Raw genomic sequence first — 24575 nt, forward strand, 5'->3', positions numbered from 1 at the left:
CCAATTTTATTTCTAGTGGTTTGTACATTTTATGATATAATTTTCATATAGGCTGTTTTAAAGCTGTTGGTAGACACAAGTCTTCATTGATTGATTTTCCAGGAAAAGAGAAAGGCAGTTTTTTAAAAAGTAAAAATCATCAAAATAATGTTTTGCTCTCTCTATATTGGGATAGTGTATTTGCCATTCTTAGACTGTTATTTTACCCATTTTACTATGACACTGGTTTTTTCTTTTTAAGATTTATTTATCTATTTAAGAGAGAGAGAGAGCAGGGGGAGGAGCAGAGGGAGAGGGACAAGCAGACTCTGTGCTGAGCATAGAGCCTGACTCGGGGTTTGATTCCACAACTCCAAAATCATGACCTGAGCTGAAATCAAGAGTTGGACACTTAACTGACTGAGCCATCCAGGCACCCTGACATTGTTCTATTTTTTAAAATAAAGCTAATGCATGGACCTAGTAAAAAAATTTAAAAAGGACAAAAAAGCATAAAATGGTGAATAAAAATCTCTCTTTCCTTTGGTTCTTCTGCTCAAAGTTAACAGTTTCTTAAGATTTTTATGCATATACCAGAAAAAAAGATTTTTATGCATGTACCAGCATATGTATGTGGACGGTATCAGTGTCCTGTGGCTGTCATAACAAATTCCCATAAACTGCGTGGCTTAAAACAACAGAGAGATTCATTCTCTCCGAGTTCTGGAGGCCAGAAGTCCAAAATCAAGGTGTTGGCAGGCCTGTTGGCTTGTGACGGTCCCAGGCATTCCTTGGCTTGTGGCTGCAAAGCTCCAGTCTCTGCCCACCCTCTCTCTCTCTGTCTCTCCTTTGTGGGTCTTGTAAGGACACGCGGTATCTTCCAAGGCACCTGGCTTGGTGCTGAAGCACACAGATACTGGGGCTGGATTTCATCTGGGTTTAGACCCCCGGTCCCACTATGCGCAACCACGGACAGTTACTTGATGGCTTCTCCCCCAGTTTAAGTGGGGCTAGAGATAGGACTTATCTCATAGCCCCTTGATGAGGGTTAAGTGAGTTAATATTTGTGAAGTGCCAGAAGGTAACCTAAGTGAATATCTGACAGACCAGATTTTACACATATGATATCAATGCTCTCCTTGATTTTCTTCACTTAATAGTATATCCTGAAGTCTTTCCATCTCAACGTGTACAAATGTAAGGCTTGTATAGAATTGCAAAGCTTCTTACTAGAAGAACTTCTCTTCTGTGTCAAGCACGATTCCAGCCACTTTATAGTCATTATCTTCCCTAAAAATCGCAACTATTCCCATTTGGAGTAAATAAATGGAGACCCTCTGAGGTTAAGCAATTTGCCCAAGACGTACTTGGTATTGGGAGTTCAGCCCAATACTGTCTGTTCCACCGCCATCCGGTCTTCTATACAAGCTGACTTCTGTGGCTTTACAGTCGCCTTAGAGGCACTTCTCCGAATTCTAACAGCCTCAACAGGAATAGTCTTCTTGTTCCCGAAAACCGACATTGTGAAATGTCCTCATGAGCATTTGTTCAGTCATTGAGCGATGTGACCAAATCTGCAGCGATGGGTCTATGTGTGCGCATGAACGTCGTGTATGTAAATATGTGTGTGTGTTTTCTTAAAGACTTCAGTCCATAGTCGCTTAAAATTCCCTTAAAACCCCAGATGGCCCCTTTCTCCTCTGCCTGTTTCACAAAGCGGGTTTCCCAGTGTCAGTGATACCTTGCTGCTCCCTAGCTGTTTCCTTTTGCTGGAGCCTCAGAGATCCATCGCTCCTTGCTGGCCCTCCCCGGGCCCGAGAAGACTTCCTGTTAAGGTTGATGAGTAAGAATGAATAGTAGAAACTAGCCTTTCCCTTCCTTCCGAAAGCAGAAGTGACTCTTACCCAAACATCTCACTTTGTTATGGGCCGAATTGTAGGGTCTCAACTTGTTTTTCGTAAAGATGAGGAAATGCTGGACAATGGGATCGATTATAGAATAATTATTTAACTCATATGTTCAGTTCTTTACAGGATCTTTATTAAGTAGAAAGTCTTGGAAATTAGATATCCTGGCTGCCTGAAGCGTCTGGTTAACCAGACACCTTCTTTTTGTATGAACCTTTGTTGATTGTTCTAAAATTATTCTAAATGGCCTCTAGAAAATGGATTTTTATTTAGTCCTGCAGCATCTCCGTGTTGTTATTCTAGAAATAAGAATTAGTGCATCGGGGCACTTGGGTGGCTCAGTCGTTGGGCATCTGCCTTCGGCTCAGGGCGTGATCCCGGCATTATGGGATCGAGCCCCGCAACAGGCTCCTCCGCTGTGAGCCTGCTTCTTCCTCTCCTATTCCCCCTGCCTGTGTTCCCTCTCTCTCTGGCTGTCTCTCTCTGTCAAATAAATAAATAAAATCTTAAAAAAAAAAAAAAGGAATTAGTCCATCTATTGGCCCTTATTAGCTGCGTGACTTTGGGCAAATTCTCCAGCCTTTAAGGCTTAGTTTCCTCATCTACAAAATGGGCACAATCATAATATCTACCCCGAGGGATTGTTATTACCATCACATGTGATAATGGCATAGAAAGCCAATAACACAGTATGTAGCACACCATGAAAGCCCAATAAATGTGATTAGTAGTGAAAAAAAGAATTAATGCATCTAATAATACCAAATGTTGGTCAGAATGTGGGGAAACAGGATGCAATATCCCCCAGGTGTGGCTATATACTTATGTATCAACTACTAAACTTTCTTTGAAAGCTGATTTTTCAAAAAATGAATCCTTGGACCTAAGCTTATTTTACTTTAAAGGACCTCATCCAGCTAAAGCAATGCTCCAAAATTACTTGGTAATGGTGGCTGCAATCATTTTGGAAATGTTAAGTACACTGATCGTAGAAAACAGGCCATGTTCAATAACTCTACTCTGGTAACAATTCAACATTCTGGCTGCAAACTCTTACACATAAATCTTACCTTAGAAAAAAACATTTTTCCTTCACACTGAAATTGTCCTACACTGTGTGTTCATACGAATTTAAAAATTGGATTACTGTTTGAGTCCAGAGCCCAGAAAAATCTTGCTGCCCACATGCTTTTCACGTGATCTTTGAAAAAGAAATCCCTGCGTCGGTGTAATTCCAGGAAGACTCAACAGATGGCACAAAATTGTTTCTGGGGCACCACTTTCCTCATACCAAGGACCTGCATTTTGTCAAGTGCTTGCTTTCCCGTGAGTTTTGAAGTTACTTTCTCTTCTCCGGGGGAAAGAAACACCTTGGTAAGTAAGCAGGCTTTTGTGGTTTGTTCAAATTATGGCATAAATATACCTGAAATGTGCGAGAAAATGCCAACGATGACACAGGAGACAGGTAAGGCTTTGACAAGTTTGCCAGATGATTTAAGTGTCCTTTGAAAAATGTTGTGGATGTTCTTTCAATTTCCAAGAATGATCGAAAGTGGGGTGTCTTCTGGGCCTTCTTGAAAAGATGTAACTAGCACTTGCAGCCATAGTGCAGGGAAAACACTGATGTTATTTCTTCTATTTCCGTCTACACTTGTCACCTCTCTCTAGTTGCTCACTTCCAGGAACGTTCACAGCAGTTTCTGCCACTGGCACGGCACGCAGCCCAAGTTCTGTGTTTCTGTAGTGGATGTGAGCGTTTGATCTCCCCCATCACCTGGTGCTGTCCTTGTTCCTTCGTATCTGTCATTCCTGTAGGAGCCCTTTGAAAGCAGGGATTATTTTGTCAGCGCTCTTGGTATTTCTACCCCCAGCTCCTGCCTTCTGGCACAGTGCACCCTGAAGAAACATTTATTAAATGGAGGAAGCGCCAGGGATGGGTCTAGCACTGCCTTCCTCCAGGTCTCTTACTTTCGCTTTGGCAAATAGAGCAATGCCTTTCTTTCTTTCTTTCTTTCTTTCTTTCTTTCTTTCTTTCTCTTTCTTTCTTTCTTTCTTTCTTTGTTGACTTCACGATGGACTCACATGTATCTCAATGTTTTGCTCATCGTTGTCTTTTTCATAGTTTTAATTTTCATAGATTCTAATCCACCAGAGTTTTTCTTCCCCCCTTAAATCAGAGCTTTTTCCATCTGTCTTTTTTTTTGCCCTCTTTTTGTTGGATGCATTAAAGAAAAAAAAAAAAAAACTTTTACATTTGGTCTCTTTTTACTTTTAAAGCAAATTACAAACTCTCTGACCCTCTGTCCCTCTTTTCCCTCTCCTTTATTTTGCTTAAATAGACAAGCTCCTGGCTGGCTTGTTAAGGGTACACACTAGAAGCTGCTTGAGGATAAAAATGCCCTTGGAGGAATATTTGTGTGTGTAGGGGGCAGGATGTTCTCAGGGCAGCTGGTCAGCTTTCCTACATGGTGGCTGAATTTCAGTCCCCTGAATATAGACACCATGGAGGGACCTCTCCGTGGGTCCTTATCCACGATGTCAGTGATCTACTATCGTGTAGAAGAAGTTCTCTGGGGCGCCTGGGTGGCTCAGCGGTTAAGCGTCTGCCTTCGGCTCAGGGCGTGATCCCGGCGTTACGGGATCGAGCCCCACATCGGGATCCTCCGCTATGAGCCTGCTTCTTCCTCTCCCACTCCCCCTGCTTGTGTTCCCTCTCTCGCTGGCTGTCTCTATCTCTGTCGAATAAATAATAAAATCTTTAAAAAAAAAAAAAGAAGTTCTCCGATACATCAATATTCCAAATAATATAAGCATGTTTCTTTAAATATAAAATATTTTTATGTTAGCTTTATTTTGAGACAAATCTTTTGAGTTAAAAAAATGTTCAAAATTAGAAATTTTCAACTATATGCAAAAGTATAAGAAAGAAGATGAAATGTACCTGTGATTCAGAGATCACCGCTATTAGCATTTGGTATATTTCTTCCCTATTCTCTTTTGCCTGAGGCTTTGTGTATTTTATCAGGTTTTAATATTTTACAAAATTCGGGGCGCCTGGGTGGCACAGCGGTTAAGCGTCTGCCTTCTGCTCAGGGCGTGATCCCGGCCTTTTGGGATCGAGCCCCACATCAGGCTCCTCTGCTGGAGGCCTGCTTCTTCCTCTCCCACTCCCCCTGCTGTGTTCCCTCTCTCGCTGGCTGTCTCTATCTCTGTCAAGTAAATAAATAAAATCTTTAAAAAAAAAAATATTTTACAAAATTCGAGTCCTACTACATACACAATTTTGTATTCTTTTATTCATTATATTATTTATAGCCTATATTTAATATAAATTTAAATTATATTTACATAACATATTACTTCAAAAGTACCATATTTGAGGCTGCATGCTATTCCATGTTATAGGTATACAACAACTGATTAAACTCTTTTCTACACTAGACATTATCATTTCTTTTCAATTTTTCCTCATGTCACAAGGATTTTCATAGTAATATTTTATGTGTATTTCTGATAATTCCTTTAGGAGAAAAATCTGAGAAGTGGAATTGCTAAAATAAGGGTAAGGGTGTTTCTAAGGAATTTATGTATGTGACCAAATTGCCCTTCAGAAAGTATGTACTAATTTTTCATTTCTGCCGGCAGTAAACAAGAGTTCATATTTTAGTCACACCTGCCAATATTGGTTATTATATATATATATAATATAAATATATATATAATATATTATATATATATATTTTAAAAGATTTTATTTATTTGAGAGTGCATGTGCGTGCGAGAGAAAGCGAGAGAGCACAAGCAGGGGGAATGGGAGAAGCAGGCTCCCTGCTCAGCGGGGAGCCTGTTGCAGGACTCAATCCCAGGACCCTGGGGATTGTGACCCAAGTCGAAGGCAGATGCCCAACTGACTGACCCACCCAGGCGCCCCTGGCTATTATATTTTTTAATTCTTCCAGATTGGTAGGTAAAATAACCATACTTTTTTTTTTATCTTTAAGAAACAAAAATTCCCATTTGATTCCCTTTATCTTTTTATGCTTAAATATCTTAAATTATAGACATCCTAACATTCCCTCTGTAAGTGCTTCATTCTCTATCTCTAAAAGAAGTACATTTTCCTACATGGCCAAAGCACATTATCAAAAATTAACATTTATTATTTTTTAATAGAATCTAATGCTGGGTCCATCTTAAAATCCCTTCTCCTTTTGTTATTCAAGTAACTTCTTTGCCTGGGTCCATCTAAACTGAGATCTAGAACATGATTCATCTAGATGTTATGTCCTGTTTTGTTTTAATATGCATTTTTAAAAAATTCGAGATGGTTGACAGGCAATGTTACATTGGTTTTAATACATTAGTATCAGTTCACAACATAGTGATTCAACAAGTCTAAATGTTTTGCTATGGTTACCACAAGTGTGGTTACCATCTGTCACCATATGATACTATGACAATGACATCTATATTTCCTATGATGTACTTTTTTTCACCTTGAAGTTTTCATTCCATAGCTGGAAGCCCATACCTCTCACTCCCCTTTACCCATTTTGCCCGTCTTCCCACCCCACTCCCCTTTGGCAACCACCAATTTGTTCTCTGTATTTATGGGTCTGTTTTCTACTCTTTGTTTGTTTATTCGTTTGTTTTGTTTTTTAGGTTCCATATGTAAGTGAAATCTTATGGTATTTGTCTTTCTCTGTCTGACTTCACTTAACATTATAAGTCCATTCACATTGTTGCAAATGACAAGTAATAATTCCTCAATAATTATTGAGGAATATTCTATTGTATAAATATTGTATAAATATCTTCTTTGTCCATTCATCTATGGATGGACACTTGAGTTGCTTCTATATCCTGGCTTTTGTAAATAATGCTGCAGTAAACCTAGGGAGCATTTTTATTTTTTGTGAGGTTGGACATAATTCATATTGTTAACTATTGATTTTTAATTTTTTCGTATATTTTATGAGCAAATAATGTGCTCCTCTTTTTTATTTTTTCTTATTTTTAATTAATTATTTTAGAGAGAGAGTGAGTGTGAGGGGGGGAGGGGGCAGAGGGAGAGAGAGAGAATCTTATGCAGGCTTCACACCCAGTGTAGAGCCTCATGGGAGCTCTATCTCATGACCCTGAGATCAGGACCTGGCTGAAATCAAGTCAGACACTTAACCAACTGAGCCACCCAGACACTCCAGTAATGTGCTCTTCTTAATTTGAATGTTGAAAAATTGAAGAATACAGGTAACAGCTAAGAGGAAAATAAAACTCCCTCATAATCTTACCATGTAGAGATAATTACTTAGTATCTTGATATGTATCTTAATTTTCCCACATGTATCTATACATATTTATTGCTGTACATTTTTAAAATAGACTTTTTGTCACTTATAGATGGTGTGCAATTTCCCATGAAATTAGGTTTTTATTATTTTTAAAGGCCACATAGTAATATTTAATTATATGGAGATAACCATAATTTACTTGACAACCCACTATTTTTAGATGATTAGATTTCCTTTTCAGAAAATAATTTATTTTGTACTGGCCACTTCAGCATATTCTTCTACTGGTTCTAACAGTTTTTCCATTACTTCTCTTGGGTTTTTCACACTAACAATCATATATCTAAAAATAGTGATCATTTTATTTTCTGCATTCCTATATTTCTCTCTCATTCCTCCTCTCCCTCCACCTTAATTATAATGGTTGGAACTTCTAGAACACTGTTAAATAACAGTGGGCATTCTTGACTTTGAATTTAACAGAAATGCCTTGGGAGTGGGATATTTTTAAGTTAGATACTTAATATATTTTTCATCAAGTTTTCAAAGTATCTTTTCAATATCTACTTTAATTAAAGTTGTATTTTTAGTCAAAGGTGAATGCTGAATTTAACAAGTGAATTTTTTTTAATTTTATTTTATTATATTATGTTAATCACCATACAGTACATCCCCAGATTCCGATGTAAAGTTTGATGCTTCATTAGTTGCGTATAACACCCAGTGCACCATGCAATACGTGCCCTCCTTACTACCCATCACCAGTCTATCCCATTCCCCCACCCCCTCCCCTCTGAAGTCTTCAGTTTGTTTCTCATAGTCCATAGTCTCTCATGTTTCATTCCCCCTTCTGATTACCCCCCTTTTCTTTATCCCTTTCTTCCCCTACCGATCCTCCTAGTTCTTATGTTCCATAGATGAGAGAAATCATATGATAATTGTCTTTCTCTGCTTGACTTATTTCACTTAGCATTATCTCCTCCAGTGCCGTCCATGTTGCAGCAAATGTTGAGAATTCGTTCTTTCTGATAGCTGAGTAATATTCCATTGTATATATGGACCACAGCTTCTTAATCCAGTCATCTTAACAAGTGAATTTTTAACATCTGTAGAGATGCTCATCTGTTTCTCTCCTTTTATCTATTGGTGTATTATCATCATAGATTTGCTAATAATAATAAACAATTCTTACAATATTAGATTCTAATCCTAATTGATTGTTACGTGCTATTCCTTCAGTAAGAGCTTCTGCCCACCACCAAATGATTGGAATTTATCTCTTTTATTTGTATTTTCTAGTAATTACTCTTAATTTTATAACATACATACTTAGACTTGTATTTTTCTAGCAACATCTTGAATTAACTGTATCTATCTATAGATTCTCCTTAATCAGGCAAGGATCATAGCATGCTTTTAGTTCACTCTCTCCCTCTCCCCCTCTGTCTACTAACTCCCTTGTAATTGTTGGCAATTTTAGTTCCATATTGTTTTTAAAATTTTTGTCATCAGTACTTATTGGAATTTAGCACTAAATTTTCCTACCTTCTTTGCAAAGTATTCCTTCTTGCATCCACTTCATTGCTCTTTTTGTGGGGGAGTCAGTTTATTTTTCAGAGGATAGTCTGTCTTCTGGTAATTCAGATGGTGGATCTATCTTCCAAGTCTTTTAGTATTTCTTTCATATATATCATCATTTTAGCCTCTTGTGCTGTGTTTTGGGAAAATTCCTCTTCTTGGTCTTCCATCTCACAAATTCTTACATCAGCATTAGCCACTCTGCAATTCAACTCATGCAATGAGTTTTCCATTTTAGTTGTTACGTTTTTAATTTCCATGATCCCTATTCCATTCTTTTTTAGAATTCTTATCTCTCTCTGAGGATATCTATCTATTATCAATGGCCATTCTGCTCTTTTATCTCTGTTTCCTTGGGCGTTAACTTCTCTCATATCTTCAATTTGGTTCCCTTCTATCGTGGTGTTTGCTTTGTAAATGTCATGCTTCTTGATTGTGCAACCCAAATTATGGTTGAAACTCTATGTCAAACTGCTTGTTGATCTGTTTTCACAGCCTATTTGTCAGAAGGGTGTATGAAACTAGTCTGTAGGAATTTTATATTGCTGCTATGACAAATTACCATGATCTCAGTGGCTTAAACAACATATCTATTATCTCACAGTTATGTAAGTTAGTTAGTACTCCACCATAGGTCTTGTTGGGCTTATCTAAAGGTGTTGGCAAGGCTGCATTCCTTCTGGAGGCTCTAGGGGAGAATCATTTACTTGTCTTTTTGAGTTTCTGAAGGCTACCTGCATTTCTTGGCTCATGGCCCCTACCTCATGGCAACTCAAGTCCTTTTTACATCACATCACATCACATCACTCTGACCTCCCCTCTTCTGCCTCCCTCTTCTGTTTTTAAGGACCCTTGTAATGACATTGGTTCTACTTGAATAATCCAGGATAACCCTCTTATTTTAAGGTCTGTGAATGAGCAAATTTAATTCCATCTTCAACTTGAATTCCCTTTTTCCATGTAATAGCATATTCACAAGTTCTGAGATTAGGAGGTAGATATCTTTCAGAAGCTGGTACTCTATCGCAGTCCAATCTTGATTTACAGAGACTTCTCTTGGTTTCAGTTCCCCTAAAGACTTCTCTTCCTGACTTTAAGTGTGTGTGTGTGTGTGTGTGTGTGTGTGTGTGTGTATTTTTAGGGGATTTAGGGCAAGAGGAGGCGGCTAGAGTATGTGCACACCACATTATTGACTCTCATAGTTTTTAATGTTTGTCATTGAAAACGTGATTTTCTTGATCCAGAAAATGTTTAGAACATTTTAAAAAGTGGTTTAAAAAGTTCATTTTGGGGGCGCCTGGGTGGTACAGTCGTTAAGCATCTGCCTTCGGCTCAGGGCGTGATCCCAGCGTTCTGGGATCGAGCCCCACATCAAGCTCCTCCGCTGGGAGCCTGCTTCTTCCTCTCCCACTCCCCCTGCTTGTGTTCCCTCTCTCGCTGTCTGTCTCTCTCTCTGTCAAATAAATAAATAAAATCTTTTTTTAAAAAAGTTCATTTTGTAGTCTGAAAAATGACTTTACAAATTTCTGCTTTGGGAAATTTATTAAAAAATGTATTTGACTGAATAATCAATATTACCAAATGCTCCATGAAACCTGGGGACTTAGATATACAATATTCTTTTTTTTTATAGGTTCAAAGTCTAGTAAATCCTTTATTTTTTTATTCAAATCCTCGTATGCTTCTCTTATGCTGCTTGATTTAATGTGACCCAGAGAAATGCACTACATGTCTTCACTATCAATATCTCCTTACGTTTTGAGCATTTTTACTTTGCAAATTTTGATGCAGTTATTCACTGTGTCTTTATCTGTTATATTTTCATTTGGGGCTGTTTGTTTTAACCAGTATGAAGTAGTAGCCTCTCTTATCCTCACTGCCCAATTCTCTGATACTTTGACCTAATGGAGTATTACATATACAAACTGCAATTCCGGATGAATACAGCCCCCTAGTGTTCTTAGCTTTGCCCTTTCACAAGTATTGTTGTATGGCTTACACATCTCATAATGCAATATGCACTCACCTTCAAGTCCCTCCCTACCTCTTGTTAAGTTCTTTTATCCCCCTAGATTTATTGAGATATAATAAACATATAACACTGTGTAAATTTAAGATCTACAACGTGGTAATTATATATATATATTATATATATATATAATATATATATAATTATATATATAATATAATATATATAATATATATAATTATATATATAATTATATATATATAACATATATATATAAATTATATATATTATATATATATAATTATATATATGGCAAAATGGTTACCACCAAAAGGTTAGTTAACACATCTGTCACCTCACATAGTGACCTTTTATTTTTGATTGTGAGAATCTCTCTCTTAGCAACTCTTAAGTATATAATACACTACTGTTAATTATAGTCATCAGGCTGCACATTAGATCCCCGGAACCCATTCATCTTTTATCTGGAAGTTTGTACCCTTTGACCAACATCTCATTTTCCCTGTCTCTAAGCCCTTGGCAACCCCCTTTCTACTCTCTGTTTCTATCAGTTTGGCTTTTTTAGATTCTCATATAAGTGAGATCATACAGAGTTTTTTTTTCTTAGTCTGACTTTATTTCACTTAGCATAATGCCCTCAACTTCCATCCATGTTGTCACAAATGGCAGGCTTTCCTTCTTTTTATGCCTAAATAATATCCCATTATATATATATATATCTCACATTTTCTTTACCTATTCATCTGTCATTGGACACCTATGTTGTTTCCATGTCTTGACTATTGTGAATAATGCTGCAACAAATATGGTGATGCATGATTTTTTAAGACAGTGATTTCATTGCCTTTGGATATATGCCCAGAAGTGGGATTGCTGGATCATATGCTAATTCTATTTTTAATTTTTTGAGGAAACTGCTGTTTTCCACGATGGCTGTACCAATTTACCTTCCCACCAATGGTACACAAGGGTTTCCTTTTCTCTACATCCTTGTCAACACAGGTTATCTTTTGTCTTTTTGATATCCATTCTAACGAGCGTGAGCTGATAGCTCATTGTGGTTTGGATTTGCATTTCCCTGATGGTCAGTGATGTTGAGCATCTTCTGATGTACTAGCTGGATATGTCTTCCTTGGAAAAATGTCTATTCAGGTCTTCTGTCCATTTTTAAACCAAATTATTTTTTAAAATGTATTGTTATTATTTCCTATTGAATTGTCTGAGTTCCTTATATATTTTGGATCTTAATCCTTTATCAGATAATATGATTTATAAATATTTTCTTCAATTTTGTAGGTTGAGTTCGCATTTTGCTGCTTTTTTCTTTCATTGTACAGATGCTTTTTAGTTTGATGTAGCTTCATTTGTTTATTTTTATTTTTGTTGCCTATGTTTTTGGTGTCAGATCCAAAAAATTATTGCCAAGACCAATGTCAGGGAGCTTTCCCCCTATGTATTCTTCAGGAACTTTATGATTTCAGGTCTTATAGTTAAATTTTTAATCATTTGGAGTAAGTTTTTTTGTTAGTGGGGTAAGATAGGGGTCCAGTTCTTTTACATGTGCATATCCAGTTTTCCCAACACCATTCACTGAAGATAATACATTTTCCTTATTGAGTATTTTTGACTCCCTTGTCAAATGTTAGTTGACTTTATATGCATGGGTTTATTTCTGGGCTCTTGATTCTGTTCCACTGGTCCACATGTCTGTTTTTATGCCAACACCATACTGTTTTGATTACTACAGCTTTGTAGTATAGTTTGAAATCAGGAAGTGTGATGCCTCTAACACAGTTCTGCCTTAGGATTGCTTTGACAGTTGGAGTCTTTTGTAATTTCATATGAATTTTATAATTCTCTTTTCCACTTCTGTGAAAAAAGCCCTTGGAATTTTAACAGAGATTGCACTGAATCTATAGATGGCTTTGGGTAGTGTGAACATTCTAACAGTATAATTCTTCTCATTCATGAATACAGGATATCTTTCTATTTATTTGTGTGTTCTTCAACTTCTTTCATCAATGTCTTATAGTTTTCAGTATACAGGTCTTTCACCTCCTTGGTTAAAATTATTCCCAGGTATTTTAGTCTTTTTGATGCATTTGTAGCGGGATTTTTTTTTTTCATTTCTTTTTCAGATAGTTTGTTGTTAATACATAGACATGCAACTGTTTGTATGTTGGCTTTGTATCCTGCAACCTTACTGAACTTAATAGTTCTAACAGTTTTTTCATGAAGTCATTCAGACTCTCCACATATAACATCGTACATCTGCAAACAGAGATATGCAAACAGAGGGAGAGAAAATTCCTTCCCACCCTTTGTGAAGGAGTCTTTTCCTGAGACAAAGCTTGAGTATGATGGCTCCTGATCCCTTTTCATGGATGTAGATGCTTTTCAATCCCACCATTAATTTTCTATCCTCCTTTGTTTTTGGTGGCAGGATGGGTTTTTAAAAGTTTCTGTGTTTTCATGGGTGTTTTGGTGGCAATTGGGAGAGGCTCTAGAAGAGAAGCAGTGAGGGACTTTAAAAAATGTTCTTATTTATTTATTTATTTATTTATTTATTTATTTATTTATTTATGAGAGAGAGAGAGAGACAGTGTGTGTGTGTGTGTGTGTGTGTGTTTGTGTGTGTGGCAGGGGGTGGGGAGCAGAAAAGTAGGGGGAAAGAATCTCAAGCAGAGTCCATGCAGAGTGCAGAGCTGAGATGGGGCTTGATCTTATGATCCTGAGATCATGACCTGAGTCGAAACCAAGAGTTGGACACTTAACCGGTTGAACCACCCAGGCACCCCTAGAGACTTTTAACCATATGCCATTTTGTAATGAAATTCTCCAGCCCAGAAGAGTTTTACTCTCCCAAAGAATGGTTAATTGAAACCCTACTTATCTCTTAACTGTTTTACTATTTCCAATATACCTTCAGGTGATGAACAGTGGATCGTTTTGTTAATAAAACTGAACAATAAGTAGTCAACATCTGCTTTCAATTGTTCCTGCTATGCAAGGCCCTACTTAAGAAATGTTGTCTATTCTTGTCTCCTGGGAGCTTCTAGATGTTTACGTGTGCAGATCAGCTCTTGAATAGGGTAGAGTGGACCTCATATTCCAACCGTTTGTACCAGTCTCAAGTATGGCATCTGTGGGTTCGTGCACCTGCCTCCGCCCTTCAGACAGGTAATCTTTTCTCATTCACTCAGCATCAGTGTCATGAACATCAACACCTGTAATCTGTTGTAGTACAGTGAGACTTTCTGGGCTCTGGGGAAAACTGTTATCCCACACATACAGCAGCTTCTAATAGACATGCCTTCTGACTTCTTCAGTGTACTTTTTAATATTTCACTGTCTCTTCCTGTTTTATCAGCATGTCAACTGTAGGAACTTGATGTTTTCAGATTATCAAATGCCCATTCCTGTCTCTCTCAATTTGTGGCTTTTGGTCTAGTGTGAATTGGAAAAACACATATCCATTTTTATGGGAATTATGTCAAAGAATGAGATCCTATGACAAAAAAAAATTTCCTGTGCCCACAAAGGATGGAGTCTATGTTATCTCATCTGCCTCTTCCCGGTCTGTGAGAGCACCTCTAACGTCTACCTGTCGGTGCTTCCAGGCAGGTGTGGTCGTGGGCACTCTGTGTAGGTGTAGGATGCTGCCTGTGGCCAGCACAGCTGCCACTTCTGCTTTTAGGATGCTGCATGGGAAGGGGGCAGCTATGGAGCCCTGTCTGTCCTGCTAGCTTTTGTTCCCTGCAGGGGCTCATAAATGCTTTTCCATGCAGATCAAAGCTGGAATGGTATAGACTCATGAATGTATGTCTTAGTTTCTGGGACTAGCTTCTTGCTTGATCTTTTGCACAATTATAGTTCCGCTGCTTTGTCTCAGTCACAAACATGGGGCCCATGGGCTGCTGTGCCTGCTTCTACCCCTCAGCCAATCAAAAATGTCTAGTTTGGTGTGTATTAATCATATCTTCTCAAATAGCTCCATGAACAGTGGTATCATCTCTGCCAGCCCAGCTACAACTGGTTTTGGTGAGGTCCAATTCATGGAGGTGGAGGGAGGGAGTAGGTGGTTCTTCCTTATGACACAAACTTGGCTCTATTCCAATCTTCACCTTCACAGAACGATCTATCCTGTCATGTACCACAGACATTTAGGCATCAAGCCACAGGTGGATGGACCTTCCAACCTGTCACCCACTACCCTCCCCATTCCTGTTTTTAAAAGACTTATTTGTTTTTACTTGAGAGACAGAGCATGTGAGTATGAGCAGGGGGAGGGACAGTGGGAGAGGGAGAGAGAATCCTGAAGTAGACTCCCTGCTGAGCATGGAGCCCAGTGTGGGGCTCGATCTCACGACACTGAGATCATGACCTGAGCCAAAATCAAGAGCTGGATGCTCATCCCACTGAGCCACCCAGGTGTCCCCCATTCCTTTTATCTCATGTTGCCTTGGCCAAACTGAGTTGAGGATCTCAAAGTCTGGCCAACTGCATGCTATGGCTTCACAATGGCCACCAGGAGCTTACCTCATGCTCATCTAATCATTCAGACTCACAAGCCCTCATAGGCCACACTTGGTCCACTTTTCTTGGAAAGATATAGGAGAGGAAATACAGCACAGGCTTCTTACTTTGCACATATAGTTCACACACAGTCCTTTTAACATGGATGCTATTTACCATTCAAGAGTCATTGTTACCGAAAAGTAATGTTTTCTGGTAACAAGGGACATTCTACATGTGTTAGGTTTTCAGAAAAGAGCTAGAAAGTTAATCCTAGGTAAGATTAGTCACTGGAGAAAGAGATAAATGGGTTTTATTAACCCTTCACCCATGAGAAGTCACTGGTTACAGCAGATGGCTGAGTTTAGTGCCAAATTAAATACTGGTGTAGATTCTTCAGAATGTCTTGTAATTTCTGGAAATAGCTCCTTGATTGCCCTTGTGTACAATTTTAGATTATCAAACTGAGTGCTACAACATTTTGGAGGGATAAAGGACTGCCTTGTAAAGGAAAATAAAGTATCTTCTAAGTCCAATGAAAAGAGACCATAGTTATGTCATTAACTTTTAAGACAGTTGATTTAAAACCTTTGTCTAGGAAGTCAATGCCTGTGATTCTTCAGAAACCATTTCTATTAATTTCTTCTTCTCCTTTTTTCCCTATTTTTTAAAATCCATTTTGATTTTATTTTTGTGTATGGTCCAGTTTTCCCAACACCATTTTTTGAATAAACTGTCTTTTCCCCATTGTATAGTCTTACCTCCTTTATTGAAGATGAATGAACCACATAAATGTGGGTTTACTTCTGGGGTCTCTATTCTGTTCTGTTGATCTATGTGTCTATTTTTGTGCAAGTATAGTTTTTTTAATTACTACAGCTTTGTAGTATATCTTGAAATCTGAGGCTGTGATACCTTTGCTTTGTTCTTCTTTCTCAAGATTGCTTTGGCTATTCAGGGCCTTTTGTTGTTCCATACAAATTTTAGTATCTGTGAAAAATGATGTTGGTATATTGACAGAGATTGCATTAAAATCTGTAGATTGCCTTGGGTAGCATGGACATTTTGATAATATTGATTCTTCCAGTCCATGAGCATGGAATATTTTTTAATTTGTTTGTGTCATCTTCAATTTCATTCATCAGTGTTTTATTGTTTTTGGAGTACAGACCTTTCACCTCCTTGGTTAAGTTTATTCCTAGGTATTTTATTATTTTTGATGCAATTGTAAATGGGATTGTTTCTCTTAATTTCAAATTGGACAACAGAAGAAATGGATAAAATCCATTTGTAACCTTCCAAAACTGAATCAGGAAGAAATAGAAAATTTGAACAGACTGATTACTAGCAATAAAATTAGATCACTATTCAAAAAACTCCCAAAGAAGAAAAGTCCAGGAGCAGCTGGGTTCACAGACAAATTCTACCAAACTTTAAAGAAGAGTTAATAGCTGGTCTTCTCAAACTATTCTTAAAAAACAAACAAACAAACAAACAAACAAAAAAACCCAACAACACACACCACAGAAAGGGATGAAAAGCTTCCAAATTCATTCTAAGAGGCCAGCATTACTCTGAAATGAAAACCAGATAAAGACACTACAAAAAAAGAAATACAAGCCAATATCTCTGATGAACATAGATGCAAAAGTCCTATCAAAATACAAGCAAAATGAATCCAATAATACAGTAAAAAAAAAAAATCACTCACCACTATCAAATGGGATTTATTCTGGGGATGTAAGCGTGGTTCAGTATTTGCAAAGCAATCAGTGTGATACATACAACAAAAGAAAGGATAAAACCATATGATCTTCTCAATAGATCCAGAAAAAGCATTTGACGAAGTGTAACATCCATTCATGATAAAAACTCTCAAATCAAAACAGGCTTACAGAGAACATACCTCAACATAGTAAAGTCCTTATATGAAAAACCCATAGCTAACATCATACTCAATGGTGAAAAACTGAGAGCTTTTCCTCCAAGATCAGGAACAAGACAAGGTTGTCCATTCTCACCACCCTTATTCAACATGGTACCAGAAGTCCTAGCCACAGCAATCAGACAAGAAAAAGAAATAAAAGGCATCCAAATTGGCAAAGAAGAAGTACATTTTCATTATTTGCAGATGACATGATACTGTATGTAGAAAACCCTAAAGAGTCCATCAAAAAACTACCAGAATTGTTAAGTGAACTCAGTGAAGTTGCAGGATACAAAATTAATATGCAGAAATTTGTTGCATTTCTATATACTTCTCCTCTAAATTAATGGACTCTATTTTTTTAAAGAAGTTTCAGTTTTACAGAAACATTGAGCAAATAGTCCAGGAGTTCCCATATACCCCTTCTTCACTGTGTACAGCTTTTCCTATTACAACATTTTGCATTAGTGTGGTACATTATATAATTGATATATTATTGTTAACTAAGGTCCATAATTTACATTTGGATTCAGTCTTTGTGTTGTGTAGTTCTGTGGGCTTTGACAAATGCAGAAGGTCCTGTATCCACCATTACAATATCATATGGAACAGTCTCACTGTCCTAAAAATCCTCTGTGCCCTGGTTATTCATCCCTCTCTTCTCCCAAACACTAGCAACCATTGATCTTTTTATTTTCTCTTTAGTTCTGCCTTTTTATGAACACCATAAAGTTGGAATTATACAGCATGTAGCCTTTTCAGATTTGTTTCTTTTACTTAGAAACATGCATTTGGTTCCTCCATGACTTTTTGTGGCTTGATCACTCATTTCTTTTCAGCACTGAATAATATTCCATTATATGGGTGTACCACAGTTTGTTTATCTTTCTACCTACTGAAGGACAGCTTGTTGCTTTCAGTTTTTGGTAGCTGTGAATAAAGCTGCTAAAACATCTACATGCAAACTTTTTCAGTGAACTAGATTTTCAATTCATTTGGGTAAATACCCAGGAGTGTGACTGATGGATCATGTGGTCAGAGTATATTTATCTTTGTAAGAAACTGGCAGACTATCTTCCAAAGTGTCTGTACCATTTTGAATTCCCACCAACAATGAATGAATGTCCCTGTTGCACCATAGCCTCACCAATATTTGGTGTTGTTTCAGGATTTTGGCCACCCTAATGGGAATGTAATGGTATCTCATTATTTTAATTTACAATTCTCTGATGGCATATGATATTGAGTATCTTTTCATATACTAATTTGTTATTTGGTGAGATCACTGTTCAGATCTTTTGTCCATTTTTAAATTGTTATTTTCTTATTGCTGAATTTAAGAGTTCAGTGTGTGTGTGTGTGTGTGTGTGTGCGTGTGTGTATAAAACACAAGTTCTTTATCAGGTATATGTTGTGTAAATATTTTCTTCCAGACAGGGGCTTGTCTTTTCATTGTCTTAATGGTGTCTTTTGCAAAGTAGAAAATTTTAATTTTAGTGAAGTCCAACTTAACAATGTTTTCTTTCATGGATTGTGCTTTTGATGTTGTATCTAAAAAGTCATCTCCAAACCCAAGGTCACCTAGATTTTTTTCCTATATTATCCCCTAGAAGTTTTCTAGTTTTACAGTTTACATTTAGGTTTATGATCCATTTGGGGGTTATTTTTGTGAAAGGTGTAAGGTCTTTGTTAGACCCTCCCCTCCTTTTTTTTGATTGTTTGTTTTTGTTTTGTTGTTGTTGTTGTTGTTGTTGCATGTGGCTGTCTTATAGTTCTAGCACCATTTGTTGGAAAGATTATCTTTTCTTTACTGAATTGCCTTTGCTTCTTTGTCAAAGACCAGTTGGCTATCTTTGTGTAGGCCTATTTCTGACTTCTTCATTCTGGTCCACTGATCTCTCTGTCCATTCTTTCACCAATACCATACTGTCTTGTTTACTGTAGCTTTATAGGAAGGCTTGAAGTTGGGTGTGTCACTTCTCTAACTTTGTTCTTTTCTTTTTTTTAAAGATTTTATTTATTTATTTGACAGAGATAGAGACAGCCAGCGAGAGAGGGAACACAAGCAGGGGGAGTGGGAGAGGAAGAAGCAGGCTCCCAGCGGAGGAGCCTGATGTGGGGCTCAATCCCATAACGCCGGGATCACGCCCTGAGCCGAAGGCAGACGCTTAATGACTGAGCCACCCAGGCGCCCCTTTTTTTCTCCTATAAATGGATAATACTTTCTAACTTATTTGCATGCCTTCTATTGTTTAAAGTAGGCATTTTGAATGTTGTAATGTGGTAACTCTGGAAGTATTACAATGTGGTAACTCACATTCTCCTCTCTCTCATGTTTTGTTGCTGCTGCTTGTCGTGGGGTGTGGTTGGTTGTTTAATGCTTAGTGACTGCTCTATTGTGTAAGGACTGTATTTTTTGTTATGTGTGGCCATTGAATTCTCTGCTCCATTAGCTTAGTGGCTAGCTTGTGCTTTGATGGAGATTTTACTTAAACATCTAGAGAAAAAATAAAACAAAACTTCTGATCTTTGTAGATTGGCTCTTGATTTCTGGCATTTTCTCAGTGCTTATCCAGGCTCTTTACAGCCCTGCCCTAGCTTTCACTTTCTGCTTTCACAGAGCCAAAGGTCAGCCAGAGGTGAAAATTTAGGATTTTCTTAGATCTTTTGAGCTTCCACACAGCCCTGGACATATGCGTAGTTTTCTAGATTTCATGGTATACATGGAGTTTTCCAAAGACTTTTTTCTCCCCTGTATCTATTTTCCCAGCCTCTTCCTTCCCTGGCTTTTTGGTGTGTGTGCTGTTTGTCACATTTGTTATTCCTTGTTCCAGGTGCCTGTGGCTAATATGTTTGCTTTTAAAGATTTTCAGTAAACATTATCCAGGAGGCTGCTCCAGCCCTGAGAAAGTTCTGAAGAGGGTGAAACAAAGCCGAGCTCCTGAGTGGATCCCTCAGAAAGTACCCAGACAGGATAAAACACAGAACCATAATTCTTTGGTAATAAGGTCTGTATTGCCTCCCCTGGCACCAGCAAGCTGTGTAACTGGGAAAATATCACACTTAATTATGTGGGCAGAAATGATTCTGATAGTGAATGAAAAAGATCATTAAGATCTTGTGTTTCGAAAGTGAAGGTTTGAGAGCAATTATCCAATAGTTATACATCTTAATGTGTATTATATTTCTAGAATTTGGACACATATCAAGATGCTCTGAGGAACAGCAACAACGCTTTGGGGAATAGCCATCTCAACATCATGACCAAAGACAAAGAATCTATCACTGGAAGCTTTCACTTTGTGTACACGGTCACCTTAATAGTTGGAACCATAATCCAGTTCTCTGATGAAAGTGAATTTGCAGTAGACATGTCAAATATGAAGCTTACTCATGTGCCAAAAGACCTGCCAACAAAAACCAAAATCTTGGATATTTCTCAGAACAACATATCCGAGCTTCACATCTCTGACTTGAGCTACCTCTCAGGGCTAAAAGTTTTGAGACTTTCTCATAATAAAATCTGGTGCCTTGATTTTAGCATTTTCAAGTTCAACCAGGATTTGGAATATTTGGATTTATCTTACAATCAGTTACAGAGTATATCCTGCCATCTTATCACAAGTCTCAAGCATTTAGACCTCTCATTCAATGACTTTGATGTCCTGCCCATCTGTAAGGAATTTGGCAACTTGACGCAACTACATTTCCTAGGATTAAGTGCTACAAAGTTACGACAATTAGATCTGCTACCAATTGCTCATCTGCATCTAAATTATATCCTTCTGGATTTAGAAGGTTATTATGCAAAAGAAACAGAAAGTCTTCAAATTCTGAATACGAAAACACTTCACCTTGTTTTTCATCCAGATCAGTTATTCTCTGTCCAAGCGAACATATCAGTTAATAGTTTAGGGTGCTTACAACTGACTAATATTATACTGAATAATGACAACTGTGAAGTTTTAACTAAATTTTTATCAGGACTCACTAGAGGTCCAACTTTATTGAATTTTACTCTCAAACATATGAAAACAACTTGGAAATGCCTGGTTAGAATTTTTCAATTTCTTTGGCCCAAACCTATAGAATATCTCAGTATTTATAATTTAACAATAGTTGAAAGTATTGATGAAGAAGATTTTCATTATTCTGAAACAGCACTGAAGGCATTGAAAATAGAACATGTTAAAAATGAAGTTTTTATTTTTTCACAGACAGTGTTGTATACAGTTTTTTCTGAGATGAACATTATGATGTTAACCATATCAGATACACCTTTTATACACATGCTTTGTCCTCCGCCATCAAATGCATTTAAGTTTTTGAACTTTACCCAGAATGGTTTCACAGATAGTGTTTTTCAAAATTGTTCCCAACTAGTTAGATTGGAAACACTTATCTTACGAAAGAATAAATTAAAATCCCTTCACAAAGTAGGTCTCATGACTAAGCATATGACATCTTTGGAAATACTGGATGTTAGTGGGAATTCTCTGGAATATGATAGAGATGATGGAGCTTGCACTTGGGTTGGGAGTATAGTGGTGTTAAATTTGTCTTCAAATATCCTTGCTGACTCTGTTTTCAGATGTTTACCTCCCAAGGTCAAGGTACTTGATCTTCACGATAACAGAATTAGGAGCATTCCTAAACCAATCATGAAACTAGAAGCTTTGCAAGAACTCAATGTTGCTTCCAATTCTTTAGCCCACCTTCCTGACTGTGGTACTTTTAGCAGCCTTTCTGTACTGATCATTGACTCTAATTCAATTTCCGACCCATCAGCTGATTTCTTCCAGAGCTGCCAGAAGATTAGGTCCATAAGAGCAGGGAACAATCCATTCCAATGTACATGTGAGCTCAGAGAATTTGTCCAAAGTCTAGGCCAAGTATCAAGTGAAGTGGTAGAAGGTTGGCCTGATTCTTATCAGTGTGACTCTCCAGAAAACTATAAGGGAACCCCACTGAAGGACTTCCACGTGTCTCAGTTATCCTGCAACACGACTCTGCTGCTTGTTACCATTGGGGTCACTGTGCTGGGGTTGACTGTTATTGTGACTGCCCTCTGTATCTACTTTGATCTGCCCTGGTATCTCAGGATGATGTGTCAGTGGACCCAGACCCGGCGCAGGGCAAGAAACATACCTTTAGAAGAACTCCAAAGAACCCTCCAGTTCCATGCTTTTATTTCATACAGTGAACATGATTCTGCTTGGGTGAAAAATGAACTGGTACCTTGGCTAGAAAAAGAAAATATAAAGATTTGTCTCCATGAGAGAAACTTCGTTCCTGGCAAAAGCATTGTGGAAAATATCATAAACTGCATTGAGAAAAGTTATAAGTCGATCTTTGTTTTGTCTCCCAACTTTGTCCAAAGTGAGTGGTGCCATTATGAACTCTACTTTGCCCACCACAATCTATTTCATGAAGGATCTAATAACTTAATCCTAATCTTGCTGGAACCCATTCCACAAAACTGCATTCCCAGCAAGTATCACAAGCTGAGGGCTCTCATGACACAGCGGACTTACTTGGAATGGCCCAAGGAGAAGAACAAACATGGACTTTTTTGGGCTAATATTAGAGCTGCTTTTAATATGAAGTTAACACTAATTGGTGAAAACAATGTTGCAGAAACTTAAAGTCAGGAAATTCTATTTAAGAAACCGTCATTCACTTGGATTGTGGTGAACGTGAAGGTTTTAAGTTGCTGTCTAGGTGGTGCCTCTATTAGTTCTACACGTTCGGGGAAGAATTAATGAAAACTATGTTTGAACTAAGCTAGGGAGCAAGGCTGGAGGCTGAAGTGGTGCTCAAACTTGCCTATTACAGGTACCTCAGTCCCTTCTGGTTCAACCATTCTGTTTCAAATGGAAACACTCTTGAGTAAATGCTCATTCAAGGACCTGTACTCTCCCTTCTCCTTTTCCAAATGGATTCTGTGTGAACGGGAATTTTTGGGATTTCATGGCAGCAAGGAAAGGGTCAACCTCAGAAGTGTACACAGTGGCCCTTGGAGCGTCTTCCGGAGCCTCACTGGCCTCTGGGTGAGCTTTGTCATCCTGTTCAACTTTGGAGCTTGGGAAAAAAATTAGACCAGTTGTGAAAAATAAAGATTTTTTGTTCACATAGGAGTATATTATTTTTTACCCTGCCACACAAATATGTAGTTAACCAGTGGGGACTCATGACAATAATTTATATATATAAAGAGAAATACAGTTGACCCCTGAGCAACATGGGTTTGAACTGCATGGATCCACTTGTACATGGACTTTATCCAGTGCAGTACTATGTAAATATATTTTCTCTTCCTTGTGATTTTCTTAATGTTTTCTTTTCCCCTCCAGTTTTATTGTGAGAACACAATATATGATACCCATAACATATAAAAAATGTGTTAACTGACTATTTAAGTTATTGGTGAGACTTCTGGTCAACAGGAGGCCATTAGTAATTAAGTTCTGGGGGTGTTAAAAGTTATACACAGATTTTTTACTAATTAAGTTTTGGAGGTATTATAAGTTATACACAGATTTTTGACTGCACAAGGGGTCAGCACTATTAACCCTGACATTGTTCAAGGGTCAACTATATAGCCTACAGTCACAGGCTGTTGAGGGCAAAGGCGTAGATTTATTTGCTTGCAAAGGAAACTCAGAGCCACATTTATTTATAACTGGTTACTGAATAGGACTTTTCTGGTTGTCTTAGAATTTTAGCAAATGGCTGCCTTCGTGCTGTGTCTTTAGATGGCCTTTCCACTGTATGTACACATCCCTGGTGTCTCTTCCTCTTCTAATAAGGACACCAGTCATATTGGATTAGGGTCCTACCCTTATGACCTCATTTAACCTTAATTACCTCTTCAAATATCTTTCCTATCTCTTAACAGAGTCACATTCTAAGGTACTGGGGGTGAGGGCTTCAACATGTGAATTTTGGAGGGGACACAATTCAGCCCCTAACAGATGACTAAATTAAAAAATGTTGTGAGAGAGATTTTTGTCACCAATATCCCCTCACCCTTTATTTAATTAATGTGTGAGTTTTTTCAGGGCACTGACAATCCAGCTAGAGAGTACATTTCCCAGCCTCCCTTGCAGCTTGATGTGGACATGTGACTGAAATCTCGCTGTGGGATGTATCTGGAAACTGGGTCATATCTCTAAGAAAAATGAGTATGGATTCCTTTGACCCTTTTACCCTTCTCCTGGATAGGAGATCTGAACTGGAGGATCCATCCAGAAGCTGGAGATGAAAGCCACACATGGAGAACATGCTCCTCAGTGTACCACTATTGTGCTTTTCAGGCCAGCTCCTCACCTAGTCCTGGAGTGCTCACCTCTGTTATGTGAGACAGAAGTAAACCTGCACCTTGTTTA

At 37.9% G+C, this 24575-nt stretch overlaps 1 protein-coding gene across 6 annotated transcripts; it reads left to right on the plus strand.

The window, feature by feature from the left end:
* The first annotated feature begins 3137 nt into the window (after window positions 1-3137).
* Window positions 3138-23319, plus strand: TLR6 (toll like receptor 6). Of its 6 annotated transcripts, none has more exons than XM_019808907.2 (4): window positions 3139-3260; window positions 13798-13925; window positions 20053-20195; window positions 20379-23319. In XM_019808907.2, exon 4 carries the CDS (start codon window positions 20448-20450, stop codon window positions 22830-22832), a length of 2385 nt encoding a protein of 794 aa, XP_019664466.1. In that variant the 5' UTR covers window positions 3139-3260; window positions 13798-13925; window positions 20053-20195; window positions 20379-20447; the 3' UTR covers window positions 22833-23319. The 6 variants fall into 6 exon arrangements, with proteins under 6 accessions (XP_019664469.2, XP_019664466.1, XP_011234245.1 ...); XM_019808909.2 differs by having other exon boundaries at window positions 3144-3260; window positions 13805-13925; XM_034671952.1 differs by lacking the exon at window positions 3139-3260 and adding an exon at window positions 3329-3351.
* Window positions 23320-24575: the final 1256 nt, after the last annotated feature.

Source organism: Ailuropoda melanoleuca, chromosome 11 (assembly GCF_002007445.2).
Source record: "Ailuropoda melanoleuca isolate Jingjing chromosome 11, ASM200744v2, whole genome shotgun sequence".
In the NCBI taxonomy this organism is placed as follows: domain Eukaryota; kingdom Metazoa; phylum Chordata; class Mammalia; order Carnivora; family Ursidae; genus Ailuropoda; species Ailuropoda melanoleuca.

Excerpts from the sequence above, each read along its gene's own strand:
- TLR6 (XM_019808910.2), top strand. The coding sequence starts at position 3,138 with ATGGCACAAAATTGTTTCTGGGGCACCACTTTCCTCATACCAAGGACC. Across the intron at positions 3,261-20,378 it reads CGGGGGAAAGAAACACCTTG|AATTTGGACACATATCAAGA; the intron begins GTAAGTAAGCAG and ends TTATATTTCTAG.